General features: G+C 47.9%; 1 protein-coding gene across 1 annotated transcript in view; it reads left to right on the top strand.

Annotated features, from left to right (window-relative positions):
• Positions 1–4,035: 4,035 nt before the first annotated feature.
• Positions 4,036–23,310, top strand: part of APCDD1 (APC down-regulated 1) — a 32,553-nt gene continuing 13,278 nt past the window's right edge. The window contains exons 1-3 of the mRNA XM_059409179.1: positions 4,036–4,210; positions 17,243–17,426; positions 20,372–20,903. Coding sequence (XP_059265162.1) covers positions 4,153–4,210; positions 17,243–17,426; positions 20,372–20,903 — 774 coding nt within the window. The 5' untranslated portion in view covers positions 4,036–4,152. The remainder of the gene's footprint in view (positions 4,211–17,242; positions 17,427–20,371; positions 20,904–23,310) is intronic.

Raw genomic sequence — 23,310 nt, 5'->3', positions numbered from 1 at the left:
ACTATCACTTTCTCCAAGAAAGACATGGAATCTTCAACCTTATAAATGACTTGCCTGATGGTACGCCTTCAGTCAGTTTTCTCAAGGACTGATTGGGAAACCAAATTTTGGCACAGGTTTTAAAGGACATTGGTTCTTGTGCCTTCCGGGATATCAACGCAGTTGAGCTTTCTGCTACTCTGCTCGGTCATACTTGAGACAACTTCCTAAGAAAACCAAGCCAGGGTGATCCACTCAAGCTATGTGGTCAATACAGTCCATTCCAGAAAATGTGCTCGTGGTTCAGAGTGACTGGGAAAGAGCAAGAGGGTGGTTTTGACTCAGAGACGGAGTCGAATGTAGAGGCTCAGTGTTAGGATCAGCAGTGATGGTAGGAAAAGGCTACTCTCTGAACATGTTAGAGGCCCCGTGAGCTGGTGATCGAACCATCACGGAGTTCCAAGTGCACCCCTGACTTGCCGCGTGCCTGAGAACTTAGCCCCTTTGATTTTCCTCTTCCCCATCAACTCGCCCAAAGTTAGTTGAGTAGCTCTAACTATTGCAACGTACTGGTTGATACTGGTGAGGGTATCTTGTCCAGCTGTCCCGGCTAGGGACTCACTCATTATCACCAGGACCTGGCCACACACACTCCTGCTCAAGGAGTCGTTGAATGTGGACTTGGTCCTTGCATGTGGCCCCGGGAAAATTCCTTGCAGGTGGCCAGCTTCTGAGCTGGAACTCATTGCCACTTTGTTACCTCCCAGAAAAGGCCCTTCCAATTCTATTACTCTAGCCACATACTATACAATCACTCTAATACAATTCCTACTGTTGTTTTCATTAGTCCCTTCCAGAAGCGAGCACCCTCAGAGCAAAAGCAAAACAACAACAACAACAACAAAAACGAATACAGTGTGTGAACCCTACAGCTAGGACAAGGCAGGAGGTGATGAGGGAATTTCTGGGAGCGGCGATTTGGGCTGAATATTATGTGGAGGGTTGAGGGTCAAGCCTTTAAGTCTATGACACTACATGTAGAAAATAAACTGGCAAAACACATTTTAAACTGATGACACCATTCTGGCTATGTTTATTCCACACCAGTAAAACCAGTTGGAAAAACAAAAATTGAATGAACTTGACTGTCAAGATGACACCCAATTACTGGCTGGCCTGCTGGTTTTCTTCTTCTTTTTCTTAAATAACAGAACCAAATAATTATTTAACTAAATACATGACCTAATTTTTCTGCTAACATGTGATGAATGACCTTAACCTTTTTCAGTTACTATCAACTCAGTCTCTTCATCCCTAATGTTCTCCCCTCTTGTTTGCTTCTTTCAAATATTCGCTGATAGACTTAAAAAGCATCAAATGACTAGAAGGCATAGAAAAGTTAAACACTGCCTAGTATGTGTTCTTGGTGACAAGGCGAATGTTCTGCTGGAAGCAGCCAAGTTGTCTGTTGACATCATTTCCAACTGCCCAGCACTCGTGAGGAAACCAAGTTCCTGCTCTAAACACGACTGACCTTTGGGCAACATTCAAATCCAGCAAGTCATAATCTGCTACCCAAACCTCCTAATGGGGACAAGCCAGAGGCAGGGAACAAAATGGGCCCAGAAAGATGCTCCAAAACAAACCCAGCCCAAAAGAATACTCCAGCTCAACCTTACATGGGTAGATTTATACAACTCTAAAATACGTAGAGGGTTGAAGCTCCAGTAAAGAGCAAGAGAAATAAGATTTTCCACTATAGGGAGTGGGCAGAGCCGTGGGGAACTAAGGAGAGACTGCAGTGAGGACTGCCATGGTTCAAATACTGACAAGGATGACATCTTGCTTCTGCCCTGCTCTCATGCCAAAATGCCCTGCGTATCAACAGTGAGAGAGTCTTTCATCTCTGAGATTTGCAAACATTGGCTTGGAATCCTCACAACAACCTTGTGAGCCAGGCAGGTGGTACATGTTATGATCCCCTCGTATTAAAGATGGAAAAGATGAAAATGATGGTGATAAAAACTGAAGCACATCAAACAGTATCAGCACCATCCCATGAAAAGTGCCATGGCTTTCTCAGGAAGAAAGAGAAAGGAGGAAGGAAGGAAGGAAGGAAGGAAGGAAGGAAGGAAGGAAGGAAGGAAGGAGAAAGAAAGAAAGAAAGAAAGAAAGAAAGAAAGAAAGAAAGAAAGAAAGAAAGAAAGAAGGGGGAGGAAGGAAGAAAAGAGAGGGAGGAAGGAAGGAAGGAAGGGAAAAGTAGAAACTCTCAAATCTATTCTTATCTATTTTATGAAGTTTTACACCCATGCTAAGGTCCCACTAGTTTTGAAAGTCTAGAGCATAAAGAGTTGAATTGTTACATTGTTCAAAGGGGCAGAGAACTCTCTTGGGAAATTAGGCATTCTTTTTAAGTGTTTTATTTATGAAAAACACTGGCAGAGTCAAGAAATGTTCTCTTGATTCCATCTGGTCCCGTGGCTGCTCCTTATCCCAGTGTGAGGAGGGGGTGACATTTAGCCCAAGAGCCTGCAGAAACCTCCAGGGAGCTGGTGAATGGCCCATGGAGGAGCTCTGCAGAGGCTAGGACTCCAGAGAATTGAGGGAGCCCTGGCACATCAGCCCAGCGGGGTAGCTGCCTTGGACGGAAACAGCTTGTACCTGAGCCCTGGGGGAATCAAGGGAGTGGAAGCCATTCCCGCCTTTGGATCTTAAAAGCCACTGTAAAATTGACCATACCCCCCCCCCGCCCCCCACTCCCAAAGGCCGACAGAACATAGATAAAATCAAGTTTGGGGCCGGGCGAGAGGAGGAACCAGAGAAGGAGCCTCGGTGCCCTTTCCTGGGGACTGACAGCGAGTGTTTCTCGGAGATTTCTCCCGTGTTTCAACAAGTCCTTTGCCTCCTGCTAGGGGAAGGGGAACAAGAGCTCCTGTTGCCTCCACCATTCCCTTCACAGGTTGGGGCCTGCGACAGGGCTCCTTGCTCCCGAGGGTAAGATTGTCGGCGAAGCCGCACATGGCACCCCTGAGGCAGCAGACACTGCAGCGTCCCCACCCTGAGCAATTTTCCAGAACTCAACTCCTCTTTGCACTAATCTCCAGTCTCTCCTAGTCTCTTTTTCCCTCCTGCGCCCGGACACGCGCGCGTGCGAACACACACATACACGCACCCCAATCCTTCCAAGCGGACTTTTCTCAGACGCCCTCCACGAGTCCTCCAGCCCTGCAGGACCCCCCACCCCTCTTCGGAACACCTTTCACAAGCGGGTGCGCCCACCCCTGCGGAGGGGAGGGAAAGGGTCCAGAGTGCCCGGGGTGGAGACCAGGATGGCGTAGGGCACCTCTCTCCGGGCCGGCGCGGGGAGGAGGGAGAGGGGCGCGGAGCCCGGGGCTGGGCAGGGGGGGATGCTGGCGGGAGGGAGGAGGTTAAGAACTGGGAGGGAAAGGGAAGGTGGAGGGGAGCGGCGGCGGGGAGAGAGAGGGAGGAGGAGGCGGGAGGAGGCGAGGGGGCTGGAGAGGAGGAGGGCTGGAGAGGAGGCTGGAGAAGGAGGCGGGAGAGGCGGTGCCCCATGCGCCCTTTCAAGTCTCCGCGCCCCCGGCCCCCGGGCCCCAGTTTGCCGCCCGGGAGGCGGTGGCCCGGCGGCACCGCCCTGACTCCTCCCCCGACCCCTCCCCCGGCCCCTCCCCCGGCCCGTGGCCCGGCTGCCCCGCCGGCGGCGCTCGGGAAATATGAAGAGACGCTGCAGCTGCGGCGGTGGTGGCGGCCAGTGCAGCTCGGAGCGGCGCGCGCTGCGGTGGTGGTGGTGGTGGTGGCGGCGGCGGCGGCCGGGGAGGGACTCAGAGGGCCCGGGTACCGGGAGGCCGGGAGCGGGGACTGGACCGGGCCGGGCGCGCGGGGCCCCGACGGCGCCCAGAGAGCGCGCGCCCCGCAGCCCCCGCGCCGCGCCGCGCCCTCCGGGCATGGGGCGCGCCGCTGCCGCCTGACGCGCGGGGCCTGGGCCGGCCGCCCGTGTCCCCGCGCCGCCGCGCTCGCCTTGCTGGGCGCCGCCGCCTCGTCGCGTCCTCCGGGCTGGAGGCGGGGGCACAGAGCGCGCGCGGCGCCGCGGCCGTTCCGGGGGAGCGGCGTCCCTGGACGGCGGGCGGCTCGGGCGGTCCCGGAGGAGGACTGGAGATGTCCGGTCTGTGCCGCCTCCTGCTCGCGTACCTGTTCCCGGCCCTCCTGCTTCACGGTGAGTCCCTGCGCGGGCGACCGCTCTCCCTGCCCGGCTCCCGGGAGACGGGGCTCGCGGGTTCCCTGGCGGCGCCTGGAGCTGGTTTGCCGCTGGAGCTTGCTTTCTGGAAGGGTGCGGAGCTCACACACAGACCCCTTTTAGCTCCTGAATGGATTGCATCAAGTTCCAGGGAAAACTTTGATGCGCTCTTGGGGTTTCAGAGTGCGGACTGTCATGAAATCGTGGGCTTGGCCATCCCGTCTCCAAAGTGTCAAGAGTGCCTGCCAGAGGGGCTCTTGATGTGGTGCAAGCTTTTGTGGGGCTGGAAAGCGAAACCGTGGTCATTCAAGGGGGAAAACAGCCCTCGCGCGGTTCTCTGTGCCCTCGGAGAGGACTAGTGTTTGCTGACGGTGTGGTGGTGGGGCTCTCCCCCAAGTGGACTGGGTGCAGTCTCCAGGGGCAGGGGACTCTGAACAGTGAAGGTGTAATTATGAAATCTGTCTCCGAAGGTTCTCCGGCCCCGGACACCTTGTTTGCCTTCAGACTCTTGCTTGATGGTTTTGTTTCTGCGCCTCGTGGGCCCCATTTCCTCTGGGGCTCCAGTAAACCCTTAGCCCGACAACATCAACTCTTTCAAAGAGTTCCAGGAATTGCACTGAGAAAAATAAGGCCGATTTTGTGGGAGAGTGGTGTTGATCCTCGCTGCAGGCGGTTGCAGAACACGCTGTGCTGATTGAGAAGTCCTGAGTGAACTTTCCCTAATGGTGGCCACCTGACATTTAAGGGAGCATCTCCACCCAGAGCGTGGCTCTCCTTCCTCCACACCACCAAGCCTCTCCAACCTCTGCAGGTCAGATGAACACCCTCAAGGACAGTCAGTTTCTCTCCCTAGAGCTTCAGAATGCATGGATGCACTTGTAGCTAGCACCCAGACCAGACTGTGACCCCCATCCCACCCCCCTGGAGTCCCCCACCCTGCGTGATCTAGAAAGGCAGGAGCCAGTGAATCCTGGAGCTATGGAAGTGGCTCTTTGCTTTGTAGTCCTGCTTCAGGGCAGACAGCTCCAGGCCCTGCTGAGGTGTCCAGTGGGGCCAGACCTGCCTGATTGCCAAGGTGTGTCTGCCGAGCCCCAGTGATCCCAGACTTTAAAAGTCAGGATGGAAGGCTTGCAGTTCCAGGGCCAAAGAGAGAAGGTATAATTATAGGGTTGCGCTCCTAGGCCCATCTGCTTAGAATTACAGAGCAGTTTTAATCTTTGGCTGAAACATGAAACAAATCAGAGCCAATGAACAGATCAAACAGCAGCTGCCACACACACCAGAAGAAAGAGAGTGAGAGAGATGAAACAGAGAAAATTGTCCCCCTTAAAAAAAAAAAATCTGTTGTAATATCTACAAACAAAAATGACAGGATGGTCAAATGACTTTTACATGAGAAATTACTTGAAAATTGGGCATAAATGGATTTTTTTTTTTTTTTGGCATATTGAACTACAGAAGCGGTCCTCATATGCATCGTGGACTGGCTAATTCTGAACGCTTTCTCCCTCCTTTCAGAGAGGGGTGTTGTAATTATACTTCCTACCCTGCCTGCTAGTCTAAGCTGGAATGGTAACTAATAGTAATAAAAGCCCCAGTATATCCTTGTGAGTGTAGCCCCAAATCTCCCAATTTGAGTCTGTGTTGGCCTGAACTTCTTGGGATTAGAGATTGACCCGGTTGTGGTAGAAGGAGAACCTTGTGATGAGGAAGGAAGGGGTCAGTCTGCACTCTAACCCAAGTGGGGGGGGGGGCTCAGACCCGGTGCACGGTGATGAAGAGGATAGAAGAGAAAAAAGGCATTTGCAAATTCTAACTGGATGTCATGGATACCCTGAAAAAAATGACCCAATTTCAAAGTGAATCTGCAATGGCAAAATTATTCATGCTGTAGTTGCTCACAGATCCCCTTGGATCTGGCAGGGAGTATTGGACTCTAGCACAAAAAATAAACAGATGGAATGGTGGTTCAACGTATAAATCCTTGGGATTTAAGAAAGGCTTGTCATAATTCGTTAGGATAATGTAAAGCACCAGGAAACAATTGAGTATTCTCCTTTTCCTCCTGATTTTTCCCGATTCATGTAATTTTAACTGAAAATGGGTATTGATCCTCTTAACCCTAGTGAATGGCTTGATGAATGTGTCCTACTCTATAGGAGGTTTTACAAGCATTTAAAAATTCTGTAGCGACAGATGAGCTTAATCGTATATTTCAATAGTTATGAGTTGAAGGAAATTACCTGAAATCTTCTTAGAATGGCTTAATGGTTTTTTTCCTGATACCTAGGCATCTTATTTTACTAACCCTAGGACATTATTTGTCTGTTTATGGTAGCAATTGTTAGGTAACAACAGATTTTCTGGGGTCAGGAGTGTATTTGTGACAAACTTTAAGTATAGTTTCAGACATCATTTATAGATAATTACACTAGCAAGTCACATTAATAAGATTAAAAAGTACACGAGGCCTTCAGAAAGATTCTGTGTAAGGATGACATAGAAAAACTATGATGTTTGGCTTCCAGTCTTTGCTCAGTTTGTTAGTTACTTTTATTTTAACTCATTGCAAGTCATAAATCACCCCTATGTCCTACTGGTGAGTAAATTAGGCTCTGGCCAGACTTGGAGCCTGTTGTTTGTTTTTGCTGTTTTTTTAAACTGTAAATGTAGAGCAGGACTCAAGTTCAAAATCTAATGGCATAAAAGTATACACGTCAGTTTTACTTTCCTCTCCTTCCACTTCTGAAAACAATTGAATTTCTTAATCCAAATAAAACCTATTGAATGTCATGGAGGTATGCAGCTGGAAGACGTCCGTTATCACTGTTTTCTTTGCTTAGATGAAAAGCCACAAAAATCATCCGGCTCCAGAAACACAGATTAGCTTGAGGTATTCCAGAATAAGTGGTGCTTTAATGCACAGCAAAGTGCAGACTCCCCTTGCTAATGGAAATATTTGATTTTAAGTTTTGGAACTGATGTTGGGGGAGATGTTCTACCCCCCATGCCATTTAGTTGTGTAGCATTCGTTGACTTTTCTGAAAGGTGAAGGCATTTTTGAGCTATTCTCTTTCATCCAAGGAATTCTAGCAAAATGGAAAAAAAAAAAAAAAAGAAAGAAAGAAAAACTAAATTTTCAAATATGAGCTTACCCAACAAAACTGGCCAAAACACTTAAATAGGGTAAAATAAGAATCTTTGAAATACCATTTTACTAAAGAAGACAGTTTTTGTAACCAAGAAAACACTGTGTTTCCTGCACCCTCTCTCCCTTGGTCATAAAATGAAATCTTAAGAAGAAATCTGACTCAGTGGTACATAACGAGGGGCAAGGGTCTTAGATGTTAAATATTCTCTTGCAAAATCAATTGACTTGCTTCAAATACGCAGCTAGGCAGATCTATAATAACAATGTTCATTCTTTTTCTCCCCAAACAAGAAGAGAACTAAACCTTAAGTGGATGATATGACTGTGTAATTACATAGTGTTTAGGGACAGACTGATGACAACTTGATATAATCAATTAAAGTGAAGCATAAAACATTTAAGACTCGAAACATGAAAAGCTAGGTTAGTGATTGTATACATCTGCTGAACGCTCACACAGCAGGATGTGTCTTCGATAGACCCCCACGTGTAGCTTTGAAATGAAGACCCTGCCATCATTGTCCACGCACGCCTTCTTACTGTGTCAAGATTATATGTGTTTGGGTTGTTGTGTAGCTCTGATTTGGGGATAGAATTGTTCTGGGATGTTATGGGATGGGTATCAAGGTCAGAGAAATGATAGGGGAACACCCTAAAATTATTAAGGGTGTTCTGTAAGGGTTTTCCAGTTTCATTCATTCAGCAAGTACATTTATGAGGCCCTACTCTGTGCCAAGTACTGTGTGCCAGGGACAGGAGCTGTGAGGAGGCCCATACTCCCTTTCCTGCAGAGCCCCAAAGAATATTGAGGGGTGAGGAAGGAAAGCTTGTTGCAAGGCTCCAGAGCTGGGAGGATGGCATGCTCTGTAGTACTTTCCTTGCTGAGAATCCCACCAAACTGCCCCAAACCTATATATACCCCACGCACACCATGCATGTGTGTTTGCGCATGCGTACACACACACACACACACACACACACCACGCACACCTGCACATGTGCACGACTGTGCTGAAGAGCACTGTGTGGCAGCAGCAGTCAGTTACAAATGCAGCATGCAAATTGTGCAATTGACACAGGATGTCAACCCCAGTGTCTAACCTGGAGACTGTGGCATTAGGAGAAAATGACATAGACAATTACCTCATTTGCAGCTACGGTTGAATGGAGCCAGGAATTTGAAATCTTGACTTTATTATATTTCTTGTAAAGGGAAAAATAGTTTTAGATAAAAAGGTTTAAAGATTGGTAAGAGCAGCTCTTTCAGCTTTTATCTCAAAAAACAATTTGGAAATAAAAATAAGAGCTTGGTAGGCATAGCTACTCACATGGTAGTAAAATCCAGTTTGTCTGCAACACATACAGGCTTTTATTCCAAAGCATGAAAAGCTGTGCTGGAGTTTATCTAGCAGAATCCATGGTAAAGCATACATTTACAGTAATGACTGCTTATTTAATTGGGCAGGGCAATTTCATGGCTAAGTAATTACCTGCATTTAATCTAATCAGTCACATTTTATCTGCTTTGGGTTTTTACATATCCCACCAGTTCTAACTTGAGAATACTTTCTCACTCTGATTATCCAAGTGATACATGTCACATTATTTAAAACAAAGGCATGCAAAGTGAACGAGAAAAGAATCACTCAGAACCCCCTCCTCAGAGACAACCATTGTTAATATTTTTCCATATGCTTATTTAGCTTTTAAAAAGTTTCTTTAAAGGATTGCTCTACATGTTATAGAGACTGTCCTGATCAAAGATGAGTTTAAGTCCCAAGTATGCTTGAAAATCATTTCCTTCCTCACTAATTTTACATTTTATTACATAAAATAGTGTGGAGCTTTTGCTTCTCCATCTCGATTGGCAGGTGAGAAACTCTGGAATGTATCTAAATAATTCAAATTTTTTAAAATGTTATTGAAAAATTGGGGATTTGGATATGGGGTATATTTTTCTTCTATTTCACATTTCCTTTCATTTAAAAACAATGGCCCACACGTGAGGGAGAACCTCACAGATATTCAGCTATTTGGTAAATGAATGACTGTTGACTTTCAAACATTCAGGTAGTCATTGCTCACCGGTTCCCTGTTCCCCCATCTTTCATTCTTCTGTTTAGTCCCTCCCTGTCCCTGGACTGGCTACTTTCTGAAAACACCCTGGATTTACGAACAAGCTTTGCTGGGGATGGCCACAGCAAAACTAATATGTTCATTCCCTTTGAGAGCTATACTAAGGACTGCTTTCTGAATGCAAACCGGTGACTTCAGTGGTGTCAGTGGTCACCGGTCACATGGGCTTTGTATTTGGGGTATCAGTCTCTGCCTAAATGGTCAACCCTATGCTTCCTTTCATTTTGGGAAATCTGGGGCTTTTTATCGATGTCCCTGAGAGTTTTCAGTCTCTGAACAGTAGACTATGACAATTATGATAGTGCTTGAGGTCTTTCTGCAGTCATTTTGGATTACTGTTACAGAGTGATTTATTCCCTGGGAGTAAATCACTCGTGCACACACACGCACACACATGCAGGCATGTGAGTCAGCCTTCCAGAGCTCCGGGATCTCATTTAGTTCTCTATAAGTGGTAACCTGTAAAATAATACCCTAAAGCCTTCAGGAATTTTTTTTTCTCAGTAGGTGAATAATTTTCTTCCAGAGTCTACTATTCTCTCCCACACTTACTTGAAAGAAATACTCACTTGTCGTCATAATTTTATCTGAGCCCAGGCCCTAAGACCCCCAGTCTTGGAGACCATTTTATGGGGAAGTCTTTTTCCTGATTGAGAGCTCTGCTGGACATGGTACAGGGCTATGGAGAACTTCCCGCTTAGTCGGTATCATGGACTGGCAATTTATAGAATACTGCACATTTAAAAGTGGTTCCCTGCTTCTAACTTTCTAAACCTAGGTAGTAACTGGCATTCGAGAATAAGATAGCCTGTGCATAAAGTAAATTGTTCATTGTCACACGAACTTTACGTATTATTATCGTTGTTATAATTTTTACTTTTATCCAAGTAGTAGGCACATATGGTATTATCTGCCCAAAGCCACCTTGAAGACCAAATTCACAGTCACTTTCTAACTGGATGGTGGTTGTTTTTTAATCCTTTGAGTTATTTTTTCCCCTTATTAAGCAAAATCTTAATTAAAGAACCCAATTAATTTATCTTCTCAGTTAACCAAAATATCTAGAATCCTCAGTTGACCCGTATGTTGACATGATTTGTGCCTGCACTCCCCCACACAGACTTCATCACTCTGGTCTTCTAAGAAAAAAAAAAAAAAAAAGAAGAAGAACACTTCATGGCTTAAACAGGGCTGTTACCTGTTTGGTCCCGCATTTCTGTATCCGGCACCGATGTTCCTCATAGTGAGTCACTTTGAGAATCTGAATCATCAAAGATCGGCCATAAATGTCAACTACATTCAACATAAAATGGCAGAATTTTCAGCAACCAGCTCTTGTGATTAGCCACACTTTCAGTTACATACGTAGTCCAATTAAATGGGGGGGTTTAAAAAGTTATTATCTATAACAAGCAGATTTATTATAAATAATAGACAGCAGCTATTCTAATAGTTGCCACCCCTGAGTACTGCATTGCTAAGTACCGGGATGACGGATTTACACAATTTAAGATTAGGACGTACGGGACATATAAATTAGGACACGTAGGACATAAAAGTATTTTGCACAAGTCTTTTTAGATGCAGTGCTAAATTAGTATTAATTCCTACTTTTCTCTCTCCCTCTCTTCCCTCCTCTTTCCTTTCTTTGTCTATAACTTCTTATCTACCTTCCCCACAACATGCAAAAAGATGGTCAGGACAAAAAACTCAAGAGACTACAAAAGAGATGTACTGCTGTTTGTCTAGAGTGCTTCCCATCTCTTATCTTTCTCATTTAGTCAGGCAAAAATGATATGCTGAGCCATCGTCACAGAAGCTTCAGAATGGATCTTCCTGTTTCCCATCTGTTTCCATACCTCCGAAATTGGGAAAAGTGATCTTCCCAAAATGGAATTCCTGTTGTGCTAGTACCCTGGTGACATCTTTCGTGGTTTCTCTTCACCTTTCTAGTGAAGGGCGCACTCTGTCTGCTATGTGGCACTCTTGATCATGGGCCTGCCTCTCTTCTTCGGCACCTCTGTTGTGGGCTACCCCGTGGGGCCCGCTCCCTGAGCCCAGCCCCAGTTCCTCCTACGTGAACCCCTCCTCTCCACTACTTTATATCTGGATATGCTGTATACTCTGCCCAGACCACTTCCATTCAGCATTCAAGGTACGGTCGCCCCTCTATGAACCTTCCAAGGATGAATTCAGAGCCTGTTCTCTCTGTCCTACGAGTCCCTCTACAAGCCCACTTGGGGTCTGGTTTCTGGTCCAACTGAGACTCCCTCAGTCCATAATGTTTACAGCTTCCATGTCTAGAACAGAGCCTGGCTCTTCAGAACCTTTCTGATGGTTAGAATGAATGAGTTGCTAGTTTCAGTGCCAAATAGGAATTGACTTATTCTGAGCGACACAGTGAACACCGGGGTCCTTGGGTTGACCAGAAGTCCTTGGAGGGCACTCCATGGGCGATCTTAAGATGGAAGTCTGGGGGATAAGGAAAGCTGTTAACCTTGACCTCTCCTACAGCTAGACTTGGCACTTCAAATGGCCTTTTAATTCTAAAAGGCATTTCATAGAAGTAGCACTCATGAGAAGGCCAACCAGAATTTCCATGCCAGAAAAACTAAATAAATATTGGAGACCACTCTTGGCAGTTGACTGTAGACCTAAGAGACAAGTTTCTCTGACTGTACAGCAGCCCCGGCTTTCACATGACCCATTTAATTTTGTTCCCACCAAGGTGATGGGTACTGGAAGGGCAAAGATAGAAAGGGAACCAATCCCATTTTTTTTTCTACCTTAAAAATACAATATCAGGGGGGTGCCTGGGTGGTCAGTGGGTTAAAGCCTCTGCCTTCAGCTAGGGTCATGATCTCAGGGTCCTGGGATCGAGCCCCGCATCAGGCTCTCTGCTCAGTGGGGAGCCTGCTTCCCTTCCTCTCTCTTTCTCTGCCTGCTGTGATCTCTGTCAGATAAATAAAGTCTTAAAAAAAATAATACAGTATCAGCCTCAAGTATGAACCCTAACTCACTGTATGCTGAAGAGCTATGCTAACTGTAGAATTCTACCTGGCTATTTATGCTGCCGCTTTTCTGCAGTGACAGTCTTGCTGTGTCTGTGACCTTTGGTCTGTGACCATAAGAGCAATAGCCAAGTGCAGAGTTGTCCCTAGAAACCCGAGTGATGTATGATCTTGTGCCTGCTTTCGAATGATCGGCATATTGGTGGTTCTGGGATTTTATTTCTTCCACCCCTGGTTAAAAAGCATCCCTGTAGTTCCCTTCCTTTGTGACTGGCCTTAGGAACAGCCCATGCATATTCTGACCACCACTCCCTCTTCCTCTGACTTTGAACTCCCAGCTTCCTTCCCAGAAACCCCCTTCATCATCCCCACCCTTGTTCTTTGACATTCAGGCCAATGAGCCCTTAAGAGCCTCAAGGTCGGAAAAAACTTATCTTCATTCTTCTTCATGCTTCCGGCTCCTAAAATATACAAAGAGTGAATAGGTATTTGTTAAACTGAGCCACAGAGCCCAGTGCTTTGGGTCCCGCCTCTTCTACACAGGGGTCACCAGTTAACTTGGTCACGGAGCCCTGTGTCTTTTTTTTACTCTGAGCTCTCTGGCCTTCCCAGGGCTCAGAGGGAGCTTGGCTGTGGCTGACTTTTACCGTTATTTTAACTCTACTGTTAGTTAGGAAGGACTTTTTGAGGGTGGTCTAAAAGCCTAATCATTATGGAAAATAATAACACATTTCATGAGAACTATGTCTGCGCTCGGGAAGACAGTCTCCACAAATCCTGAAACCAATCCTGAGAGATGGGTAATGTTATCCCCTCTTCACAGATGAGTAGACGGAAGCTTGGAGGTTAAGTTGTTTGTTTCAGGTAACCAAGTTAATGGTGTGTTTCATTGATTGGAAGACCCACCTTTTTTTTTTTTCTTCCCCTATTTTAAGATCTCTGCAGTGGAAGTGCATCTGAGGGTTGAGGGGGGTCCCAGTCCACGTTAGCTTGCAGGCAGCAGTCATGGGGGGGGGGGTGCTGCAGGCTGGGCGTGTGTGAATCTGGACACAGCAGCTCACACTGTCATCACATCACTTCCTTTATGTGGCCCCTAGTTACTCCCCATCTATGGACTAGTTGCAAATAGGTCAGTTTTGAAAATAGAGTCGATGTCTGAATCATGCGTGCTTGGCTATTTTCTCCATAAGTCACTTAATAAATTTCACCCTTCAAAACCAGCATGGCCTTGGAGCAGAGCAGTGGGGGGCAAGTTTGACCTCAGTGAGGCAGATACTTACATTGCAACCGTCAATTACGTAGAAAGGAAGATACCCACCAAAAGATGAGGCCCTGTTCCTGTTTTGCTGTTGAGATATGTGCAAAGCAAACCCATTACCTGTCACACAAGAAGCGTTGCAATGGAAGTCAAAAAATGTTGTCAGATGTCTCTGAACAGAGCAATGTCAGAGAAGTAGGGTGCTGCTGTGCAGGATTCAGGGGGATTTTGGGACCCTTGTGCAGACATCATTGAACGGCAAGTGTTTTTGTCACTGGTTGTAAAATAATAATGCATCTTAATAATCCTTGAAGTCTTGGATTCGGGGAAATTCTTTAAGTGGCTGGTCTAGTTTCAGACTCAGGCAGCCGAGCTCCAGAATCTTCGCCCATATCCACTCTCCTTCCTGCTTTTATCATCTTTACGGGAAAGCAGTTGCAGGGTGTAAAGGGGTTTACAAATCAATTTTTAGAACATAGCATGGTCGATAGGGAGATGATGATGGTTCTTTGCCGCACGCTCGGTGTCCCATTTAAAGCAGCATCTTCCCCAGCTCCCAGTGCTTCACAACTTGAATTCAAATCTGTTTTAAGTTAGCCACATCGTAATTGAGCACACAGACGGTTGAGCCACCATACAGCGAGCTGTCCTATCCTTCATTTCTTGATAGCCTAAAGGGGAATTCAGGAACTGCTTCCCATCTTCAAGATAATTACAACTCTTGGGATCCGTAGAGGTCCCTAGTAACCCCCTCTTCCTCCTCTAGTTCAAAGCCAACAGAGAGATCAGCAGAGGTCTCAGACAAATGGGGGTGAAAACATGAGAACTGTGATAATACTCAGTCAGAAATCACAGTATCGGGGCACCTGGGTGGCTCAGTGGATTAAGCCTCTGCCTTCGGCTCTCATGATCTCCGGGTCCTGGGATGGAGCTCTGTATCAGGCTCCCTACTCAGCGGGGAGCCTGCTTCCCCCACCCCTACCCCCGCCTGCCTCTCTGCCTACTTGTGATCTCTATCAAATAAATAAAATCTTTAAAAAAATGAAAGAAATCGCAGTATCGACAGATGTCCATGGTGGGATTGCTAACAGTTCACCCCGGAATTTCTCAGCCATTCTACCTTGTGCCACAGCCAGACAGCCAAAGGGTCCGGGTGCCTACTCCATGGCCCGGCAGACACTAATAAAATGCATGTGCAGTTGGCCCTTGAACAACACAGCTTTGACCTGCGTGGGTCCATTTACATGTGGCTTTTTTTTCCGATGAAGACAGTACAGTACTGTATGTGTATTTTCTGTTCTTGATAACATTTTCTTTTCTCTAGCTTACTTTACTATAAGAATACAGTATATAACACATAGAACATGGTGTTCAAGAATGAACTGTATTTTGAAAAGAGGCCGTGCGGCAGACGGAAAAAGACGAATGGTGTAGTTACACACACCTGTTCCCGTCGTGCACACAGCTTCAGAGGGTTGGGGAGAGAACTCCCAGAAATGTCGTTCTGCTGTCCTCCGTGCAAGCAGGGGCCACTGGTAGGAAGGGCCTCGTTGAACCTCCAGGAGCCCATGAGCACCGACAACGCCAGACATGGATTTCAGGGTTTTAATGTTTCTCACATATTCTTGCTGGGGTCCGAATCTCTGGGTTGGGCTCAGCAGGGTTGGTGATGAAGTTGCATTTCATTGGTACGCAGCACCGTTCACTCCTTTCGAATCTCTTTTCACTCTTTTTAAATTAGTTGAATCATACTTATGGGTGTCTCTCCCTCATTCGTTGACTTTTGCTTCACTTAAGATCCATGGGAACAATTCAAAGTCTCTGCTCTAGTCCAAGGTCAGCATTCTGCTCAGAGGAAGAGCCCAGAGTTCCCACATGTCTTCTCAGTACCAAAGACTTCCAACAGAAGATTAGTGCAGCCCTCTCAGTTACGGCCAATATCTGAATATTTTCTAAATATCTGAATGTTATCAGCATGTGGTCTGTGTTTCTCCTGTAGATTTTCACCCTGTTGCTCTGAGTCACCATGTTCTGGGTCTAACTTTTCATTTTTCAACGACCCCTCTCAAGCCCTGGTTTCTCTATGAAGTTATTTAGATGTTCATTACAAAGTATATAATTGCCTCTTCCTAGTACAATTCTGAGGGGTGCATTTTATTTATTTTGTGTACATTTTTATTTTGCTTTTGTCTATTTGTCAGGGGCTTTTTGTTTTGGGTCTTTTTTTCTTTTTTGGTTAACAAGGTGCTCTATACTTAGTAGGTAGTAAAGACCTATTAATGTGTTAGTTACTTCAGGAGCAATTAACAGCAGAAGTCAGTGAATCTCCTTTGAGAAGGAAAGGAAAGGAAAAGGAAAGGGAGAGTAGGCTTTCAGATTGTAACTCAGCTGGCCATGCCTTCCTCCGAACAGGGGCTGATGGCTATTTTGCATTCCTTTAAGTGTCTGCCAACCTAAACTGCTTATACTGAAGATGAACTGATTCAGAATATTCCTTTACCTGTGGAAAATAAAAATATGTAGTCTTCTTGAAGTTATTCTTAATTTAGAACCCTGTATTAGCACTGCCTTTCTGGGTGTGAGGGGCTGGAGTGGGAAGGTAATTGGGGAAAAATGTCCCCCACTGAAGGGGGGTATATGACTTATGCCCCACTGATGGGCAGCCCTGTAGAAGGTGTCTATCCAGAGACAGAGAGAACCAGAAGATGCCCGGCTTGCGGGGAGCCGCTGGGAGCCGAGCCAGGGAACAGATGTCAGTTAGGAGCCCTCTGAGTTATTCCTGGGCCTTTTTCTGCTCCATCAGAATTCTCCCTCCACTGAGTCTGGTCTCCATGCTCTTGCCCCTCCTCACCTTAATGTGTCACCGCACAAGACCACCCTTCCTGCCAACTCCTTTCTTACGCCTCCGTTGAGTGGCTTTGGAACATATTCATTTCTCTCTTCAGCCCCTGTTACATTCATTTGTCTGCACTGTAAGCTGCTCCCTTAGATGCACCGTTTTATGTGCCTTTGCAGAGAGGCACAGGTTTGAGCTCAGCCTTTGCCAGGAACTGGCCAAGAGATCTCCCAGGAGTCCGCGTTGTCTCCCTGGGCCTCGGTTTTCCTGGCTCTCCCACCTGGGAAATACATCCCCCTTTGAGATGTGAACTCCAGGAGAGCAGAGGCAGTGATCAACCTGGTGGGGTAGGAGTGCATTTCCTACTTGCAGTGATTTCTTTTTTAATCATTTTTTAAAAGATTTTATTTATTTATTTGAGAGAGAGATACAGAGAAAGAGCAGGAGCAGCGAGTAGCCCGAGATCATGACCTGAGCAGAAGGCAGACACTTGGCCCACTGAGCCACCCAGGCGCCCCCGCTATTTGCGGCGATGACTTGTCAAGGAGGCCGTTTCTCAGCCTGGCTTCTGTGTGCTGCGAGATCTCCCTTCAGCAAACTTCCACTTTTTTTTTTTCAGGGCTGGGAGAGGGCTCTGCTCTCCTTCATCCAGACAGCAGATCCTATCCCCGGTCCGTAGAGAAAAGTGCCTGGAGGGCTTTCAAGGAATCGCAGTGCCATCACATGCTCAAACATCTCCACAATGGCGCCAGGATCACCGTGCAGATGCCGCCAGCGATCGAGGGCCACTGGGTGTCCACTGGGTAAGAGGGTCGGGGCTGGACCAAGGCGGGGAAGGTGGAGGGTCGGGGTGGACCAGAGAGCACACATCTGTGGAAGGCCTTCCTCGGGGCTTCTCAGATGCCCAGAGACGGTATCCTATCTGTAATGGTGCATGTGTCATCTAAGTTCTAATTAAAAACCAAGCAACACTTTGAGATTCCAGTGGGTAAAGCATGGAGCTCAGGACTTTAGAAAGGTTAGCCAAAGCAGAGATGATGCTTACCCCTGTTAACCACAGGCTGTGAGTGAATGGGTCCTTGTTTACCGAAAGCTCCTGTATGAAAAGAAACCATTAGCAAGTGAAATTAGGAGTCTGTGTTTCACCAACGCTGAAACATGACTTGCAAGCTTCTGAGGGTCTAAATATTCTAGCCATATTCTGGTAATTTAATATATGGCTTCAGGGTTCTAAGAGTACGTGGAGAGGTACTCAGGCTACCTCTACCATACAGGGCGTAGTTCTTGGACTCTCCCAGGCTACAGAGCTGAGATTTATCCCAGTTTGAGCTCTGGCTTATCTTCCATTAGAGCTTTTAAAAATAGCCTAGAGGCAGACCTGCAGTTTTTCCCCTACCCATTAAATTGTTGAGAATTAACAAGGCTCACTCTGGGATCTGATCACTTCTCCCTCGCAGCCTCCCGGGTACCCTGGGGAGGGATCAAATGCACACAGAGAAGAGAAAAAAAGGAATTTTTATAAGATGATGAAGACCCAGAGGTGTTACCCCCCCCCCAAAGAGGGGGTTTCTTAAAATAACCGCATGATAAATATTTGCACAATCTTAATGTGATGTACTTTTAAAGAATTTATCATCTTATTCAAACACCTATTTATTGAGTGTACAAATATTTACGGTGTGCCCAGCACCATTCTAGATTTTGTGCTTCTAGCAGTGAACAAAACAAGACACGATCCCTGTCTTCAGGAATTTTACAAATAAACATACAAAGAAGTACTATGAAGAGGGAAAAAAACAACAGGTGCTAAAGGAGGATACCAGGGGCCTTATTTTAGGACGGGGGTGGGGTCAGGAAAGGCTACCAGAGGAAAGGACACTTGAGCTGGGATGTCCTTAGCTGTGCAAAGACCCAGGGAAGAGGTTTCCATCTGGAAGTACCAGCAAAGACTGGTTTGGAGAAGCAACTGACCAGGAGTCCTTGTAGCAGGGGGGGAGTAAATCCCGGTGGAGGGACTGGGGCGGGAACGGTGAGGCAGGGACAACTCCAGAGCAGATCTGGCCTGATTGGGGTTAGAACTGGACGGTCATTGAGGAGTTCGCAGCATGGACCATGCTTAAGACACGATCCAGCTTTCACATGAGGCACTCTGGCTGCAGTGTGGCAAATGGATAGTAGAAAAAGTGAGAGGAGGATGACCAATTAAAAGATGGTTGTACCAGGTGCATCTAGAGATGACAGCATGTAGGTGAGGGCGTGGCAGGCCGGTGCGGTGCCTGAGGACTTGAGATACGTTGAGCCCTGAGGCCAGGCAGCACACCTTCTGGCCCTTACGAACAGACCGGAACAGACCGCAATTACGGCTGTCGCTGGACAGGGCCTCCTTCACAGTGGGGAGGACCTTTGCAGCCCCTCTCGTGCCTTCTCTGCAGAATGCTGGGCTCACAGTTCCACCGAGTGCCTTCTGAGCATGCGCCCTCCCAGACTTATGACGACAGCCTTTCCCAGAAGCAGGTGTCTGCTTGGAGTGATGTTTACCTTTCAGCAGTGTGTTAACTGAAAAATGGAAGTGTTTAGCAGTTTTGAGAATAACAGGTCTTTGGGATTTCAGCTCAAACCATGCTGAGTCTGCTCAAACCATAATTTCTATAAATAATGCATAGTAAATATATATGTAATATACTATATGTATATTACTGAGTTCTGATATCATATCATTATATTTTATATATATGTAAAAAAAAAATATATATATATATATATCACAGACTCGAGCAGAATTATAAGGCCAAACCTGATGGATGTAAGTCATGATGTAACTGAGATTCTGATCTACTGGAGAGTTCCAGAGGTTGGATTCTGTGGTGGGTATGTTGGAAGAAGCCCGCCAGCGCTTCCCTGGTATGGGCTGGGCTGCAGCCGTAGGAACAGGCCTCATGTAGGGCAGTGATCAGTTTCTGCTGGCCATATGTGCCCTGTAGACCTAGTCCATGTATTTCTGGCCAGCGAACCTAGCATTGATCTAAGGCCACAGCAGAAAACCACTTTGTCATTGCCATTTTGTCAATCAGCACAAACAAAGGGAACCCTTAGTTCTGTTCCGTTAGCTTTGCTTTCACTAATGGACCCTTTTCCCCAGTAGAGGGAAAATTCATTTTCATGAGATGAGAGGGTGAATTTCCACTTGCCCCTAAGAGACTTCTCCCCAGACTAGACTCCATGGCAGAACAACAGACATTCGGCACCCGCCCGCTCTAGACAAGGACCATAAAACGGAAGTGTTCAGAGTATCAACTCTTTTTGAGCTGGCATAAGAAGCCTTCCTTCATAGGCCAGCACCATTCTCTTCCTGCTTTCCACAGGAAAGACCCTTCTCTGAAGTCAGGCCCCCAGGGAGGAGTGAGAATGGCCGGTTTGGGCTCTGGTGGCTTGTTCCTACAATGAATAAAGACTGTGGTGTAGAGAGATTAGGAACACTGCTTGGAGCCAGACTGCCTGGATTCATGGTCTGGTTTGTCTCCTGGTTACATGGCCTGGGGGCACTTTCCCTAATCTCAGGCCTTGGTTTCTGCACTGTGCAATGGAAACGATACCTCCTTTAGCCCTAGGTCATTGTGAGGAGTCAATACATGGGTGTCTGTGAAGGCACAGAACAGTGCCTGTGACCCTGGTTTCTTGACACCGTAGCGAATCTGCCCCTCAGTGCCTTTGGGCTTGAAAACGTCTTTCCTCCCTTTTCCTCCTGCAGCTGTGAAGTGAGGTCGGGCCCAGAGTTCATCACAAGGTCCTACAGATTCTACCACAATAACACCTTCAAGGCCTACCAGTTCTACTATGGCGGCAACCGGTGCACCAGCCCCACCTACACCCTGGTCATCCGGGGCAAGGTCCGCCTGCGCCAGGCCTCCTGGATCATCCGCGGGGGCACCGAGGCCGACTACCAGCTGCACAACGTGCAGGTCGTCTGCCACACGGAGGCTGTCGCCGAGAGGCTTAGCCAGCTGGTGAACCGCACATGCCCGGGTTTCGTGCCCGCCGGGAGCCCCTGGGTGCGGGACGTGCCCTACGACCTGTGGCGGGAAGAGAACGGCTGCGAGTGCACCAAGGCCGTGAACTTCGCCATGCACGAGCTGCAGCTGATCCGGGTGGAGAAGCAATATCTGCAGCACAACCTGGACCGCCTGGTGGAGGAGCTCTTCCTCGGAGACATCCACACGGACGCCTCGCAGAGGACGTTCTACCGGCCGTCCAGCTACCAGCCCCCCCTGCAGAACGCCAAGGTACCCCATAGCTGACCGCACTTGGGACCCGCGGGCAGGTCTTGATGAAGTAGGATGAGGGAGCCATGGGGAGGCATGGCGGTGGGGTCCGTAGGGACCTCTGCGAGGTGACCAGCGTCACGGGGGATATTGCAGAGGGCTGCCCAGGGAGGGACCCGCAGCAGAGTCCGGACACCCGGCTGGGCCACCCTCTTGCTCTGCCATGGGGGTGCTGTGCTTTTCTGCATGATGTGGGTAATGGCAGTGGGCTTGTTGGTGTGCTAGGGGCCCTGGTGGTGGTTCTAGCATATTCCGAAGGCTCTCCTCAGCTCTAACACTCCACAAACATCTTTGGTTCTGAAAGGAAAGCACAAAGGCAACATGGAGATGTTAGAACCATGCTTTGGAGAGATGCCACTGGCAGGAGTGATCCCGGCCCTGGGGGAGAGGGCGAGGCAGCTGAGGGGAATAGGGAGGGTGCTCTTGTAGGCTGCAGAGCTGATAGTCTCCGACCCCCACTACTGCTTCTGGTCTTCCCAGCGAACCCCTGAGGCAGATATGGCTGCCCCCTTAGGCAGAATGGAGAGGTAGCGGAGATTCAGGGGTTTGTCTCTTTTGCCTGGTGTCACCCAGGCGGTGAGGTTCTGCACTGGAACTAGATCCCAGACCGCCTTCTCCAGACCCCACGTTCTTTCCATTCAGCAAAGTGAAATGTAAAGTCACTGTGATCCCCGGGGGAGGACGGAGTGGGGCAGGAAACAATTAAAACCTTACAATGTTCTTTTCGTGAATGATAGTCCAGTAATTATATTTGGAATTCACAAAACATTTCCTTTCCATGGGCCCGGGATCCAATGTCAGCCTGTAGCACCATCTTCCACCACAGAAGTCAGGGACGCTCTAGGCAGGGAGGGGCATGCGGGGAGCGGGTCAAGGGAGATTTCTCCTGTGGCCGCCCGCACCCCCGCCACCATCCGACTGGCTTCCGTGGAATCCTCTCTCCAACAAGGACTCTCTAAATGAGGGGCCCTGTTTGACTTTTGTTTGATGGTTTATTCATTATTTTAATCTTTTCTTTTTTTTTTTTTTCTTAGTCCTTTGAGCTTATTTATGACTGGTAGAGATATCCCAGAGTACTTCTCCTGCCAGAGACCACTCGGTGTTATCTTCTGTTTATCTGTGTTATTGTGAGCTCCTGTAATGAAAGTCGCCTTTATTCTAATTGTGGGAAATCTGCTGAGGAAGCCCACTTGGCCAAGACTCCTTCCTCTGGATGTGCCTCACCAGGGACGGTCCCCGTGTGTGAGGTGAAGCCAGACCGGGGGCCCTGGGCCCCAGACCCAGCCCTCCCTGGGCTCACAGCATGACTCTGGGCGCCAAACGGGAGTCAGGGCTCCTCCATTCTGCCTCGAGATTCCAGATGCGCTGAGGAGGAAGAGGGGAACAGGGCAATGAGGGAGAGCATGGCCTTTCTTGTCTGTCTCCATCCCATTATCGCCCTGGGATGCCCCCGGCCTCCTCAGGAGGGGTAGGGAGCAGAGGAGCTGAAGCTGCACCCATTCCACGGGTCACACAAAGGCATCCAGAGGACAGTGGCCATAGGTGGCCCCTAGGCAAGGGCATGGTCTGTTGGGGGAGGGGCAGACAGGACTCATGGTCTCCCTGTCCATCCTGAGATGCTTCCACATGGAAGCTGGTCCAGAGTTGGTGCTGAGCACTGCAGCTGAACAGCACTTCTCTTGATCAAAATCTCTGGTGCGAGAGAGCAGCAAGGTAAAGGAGCTCTTCGTCTGAACATTTGGCTTCCTCTGAGTCTGGTCTAGCCAACTTTTAAATTATCTCTGGTAATAGGAGGTAAGAATGTCATGAATCAAAATGGCCCACAGATAATCCAGAAACTTTCTGTCAGCCAGCAGCTCCAGCCCAGTCCTTTCTGCGTCTGCTCGCCCTCCAGCAGAGACGCTAACAGGCAGCGAAGGGCCAAGAGGCAGGAGCAGTGAGGCAGGGAACTGAGTAAGGAGGAGGCAGTCTGAGGGAGGAGGCAGGTGCCGTCCCGGAGCTGTCTGGGCTGGAGTCTGGCTGCTCTCCCGGCCACACCTGACCTTGGATTAATCCTTTGCACACACTCAGGTTCACTTTCCTTTTCCTCAACTGCAGACACACATGGAAGCTCTTTTTAGGACTGAAAAGAAAAAAGGACAAACCCTAATACCTTTCTTTTCTTACGTCCGTTCCCTCACTCTGATCTTCCGGTGGCTGCTCGGGCAGTAGGTTTGATACGTAAAATCAGTATTCCTAAGACTTGCAGCTCTGCAAGATTCTCTCCTACTCCCTCCCCAGGCCCGTAGGAGGCATTTCTCCTGCTGTCAGTCGACTCCCTGAACAGAGCCTGTCTGTTGGGAGAGCAAAGGCACACACTTGTGGTTCC

The sequence above is a fragment of the Mustela nigripes genome, chromosome 8, assembly GCF_022355385.1.
Source record: "Mustela nigripes isolate SB6536 chromosome 8, MUSNIG.SB6536, whole genome shotgun sequence".
Taxonomy (NCBI): domain Eukaryota; kingdom Metazoa; phylum Chordata; class Mammalia; order Carnivora; family Mustelidae; genus Mustela; species Mustela nigripes.
Note: the sequence above shows the minus strand (reverse complement) of the source record. Positions and strands in the feature narration are given on the sequence as shown.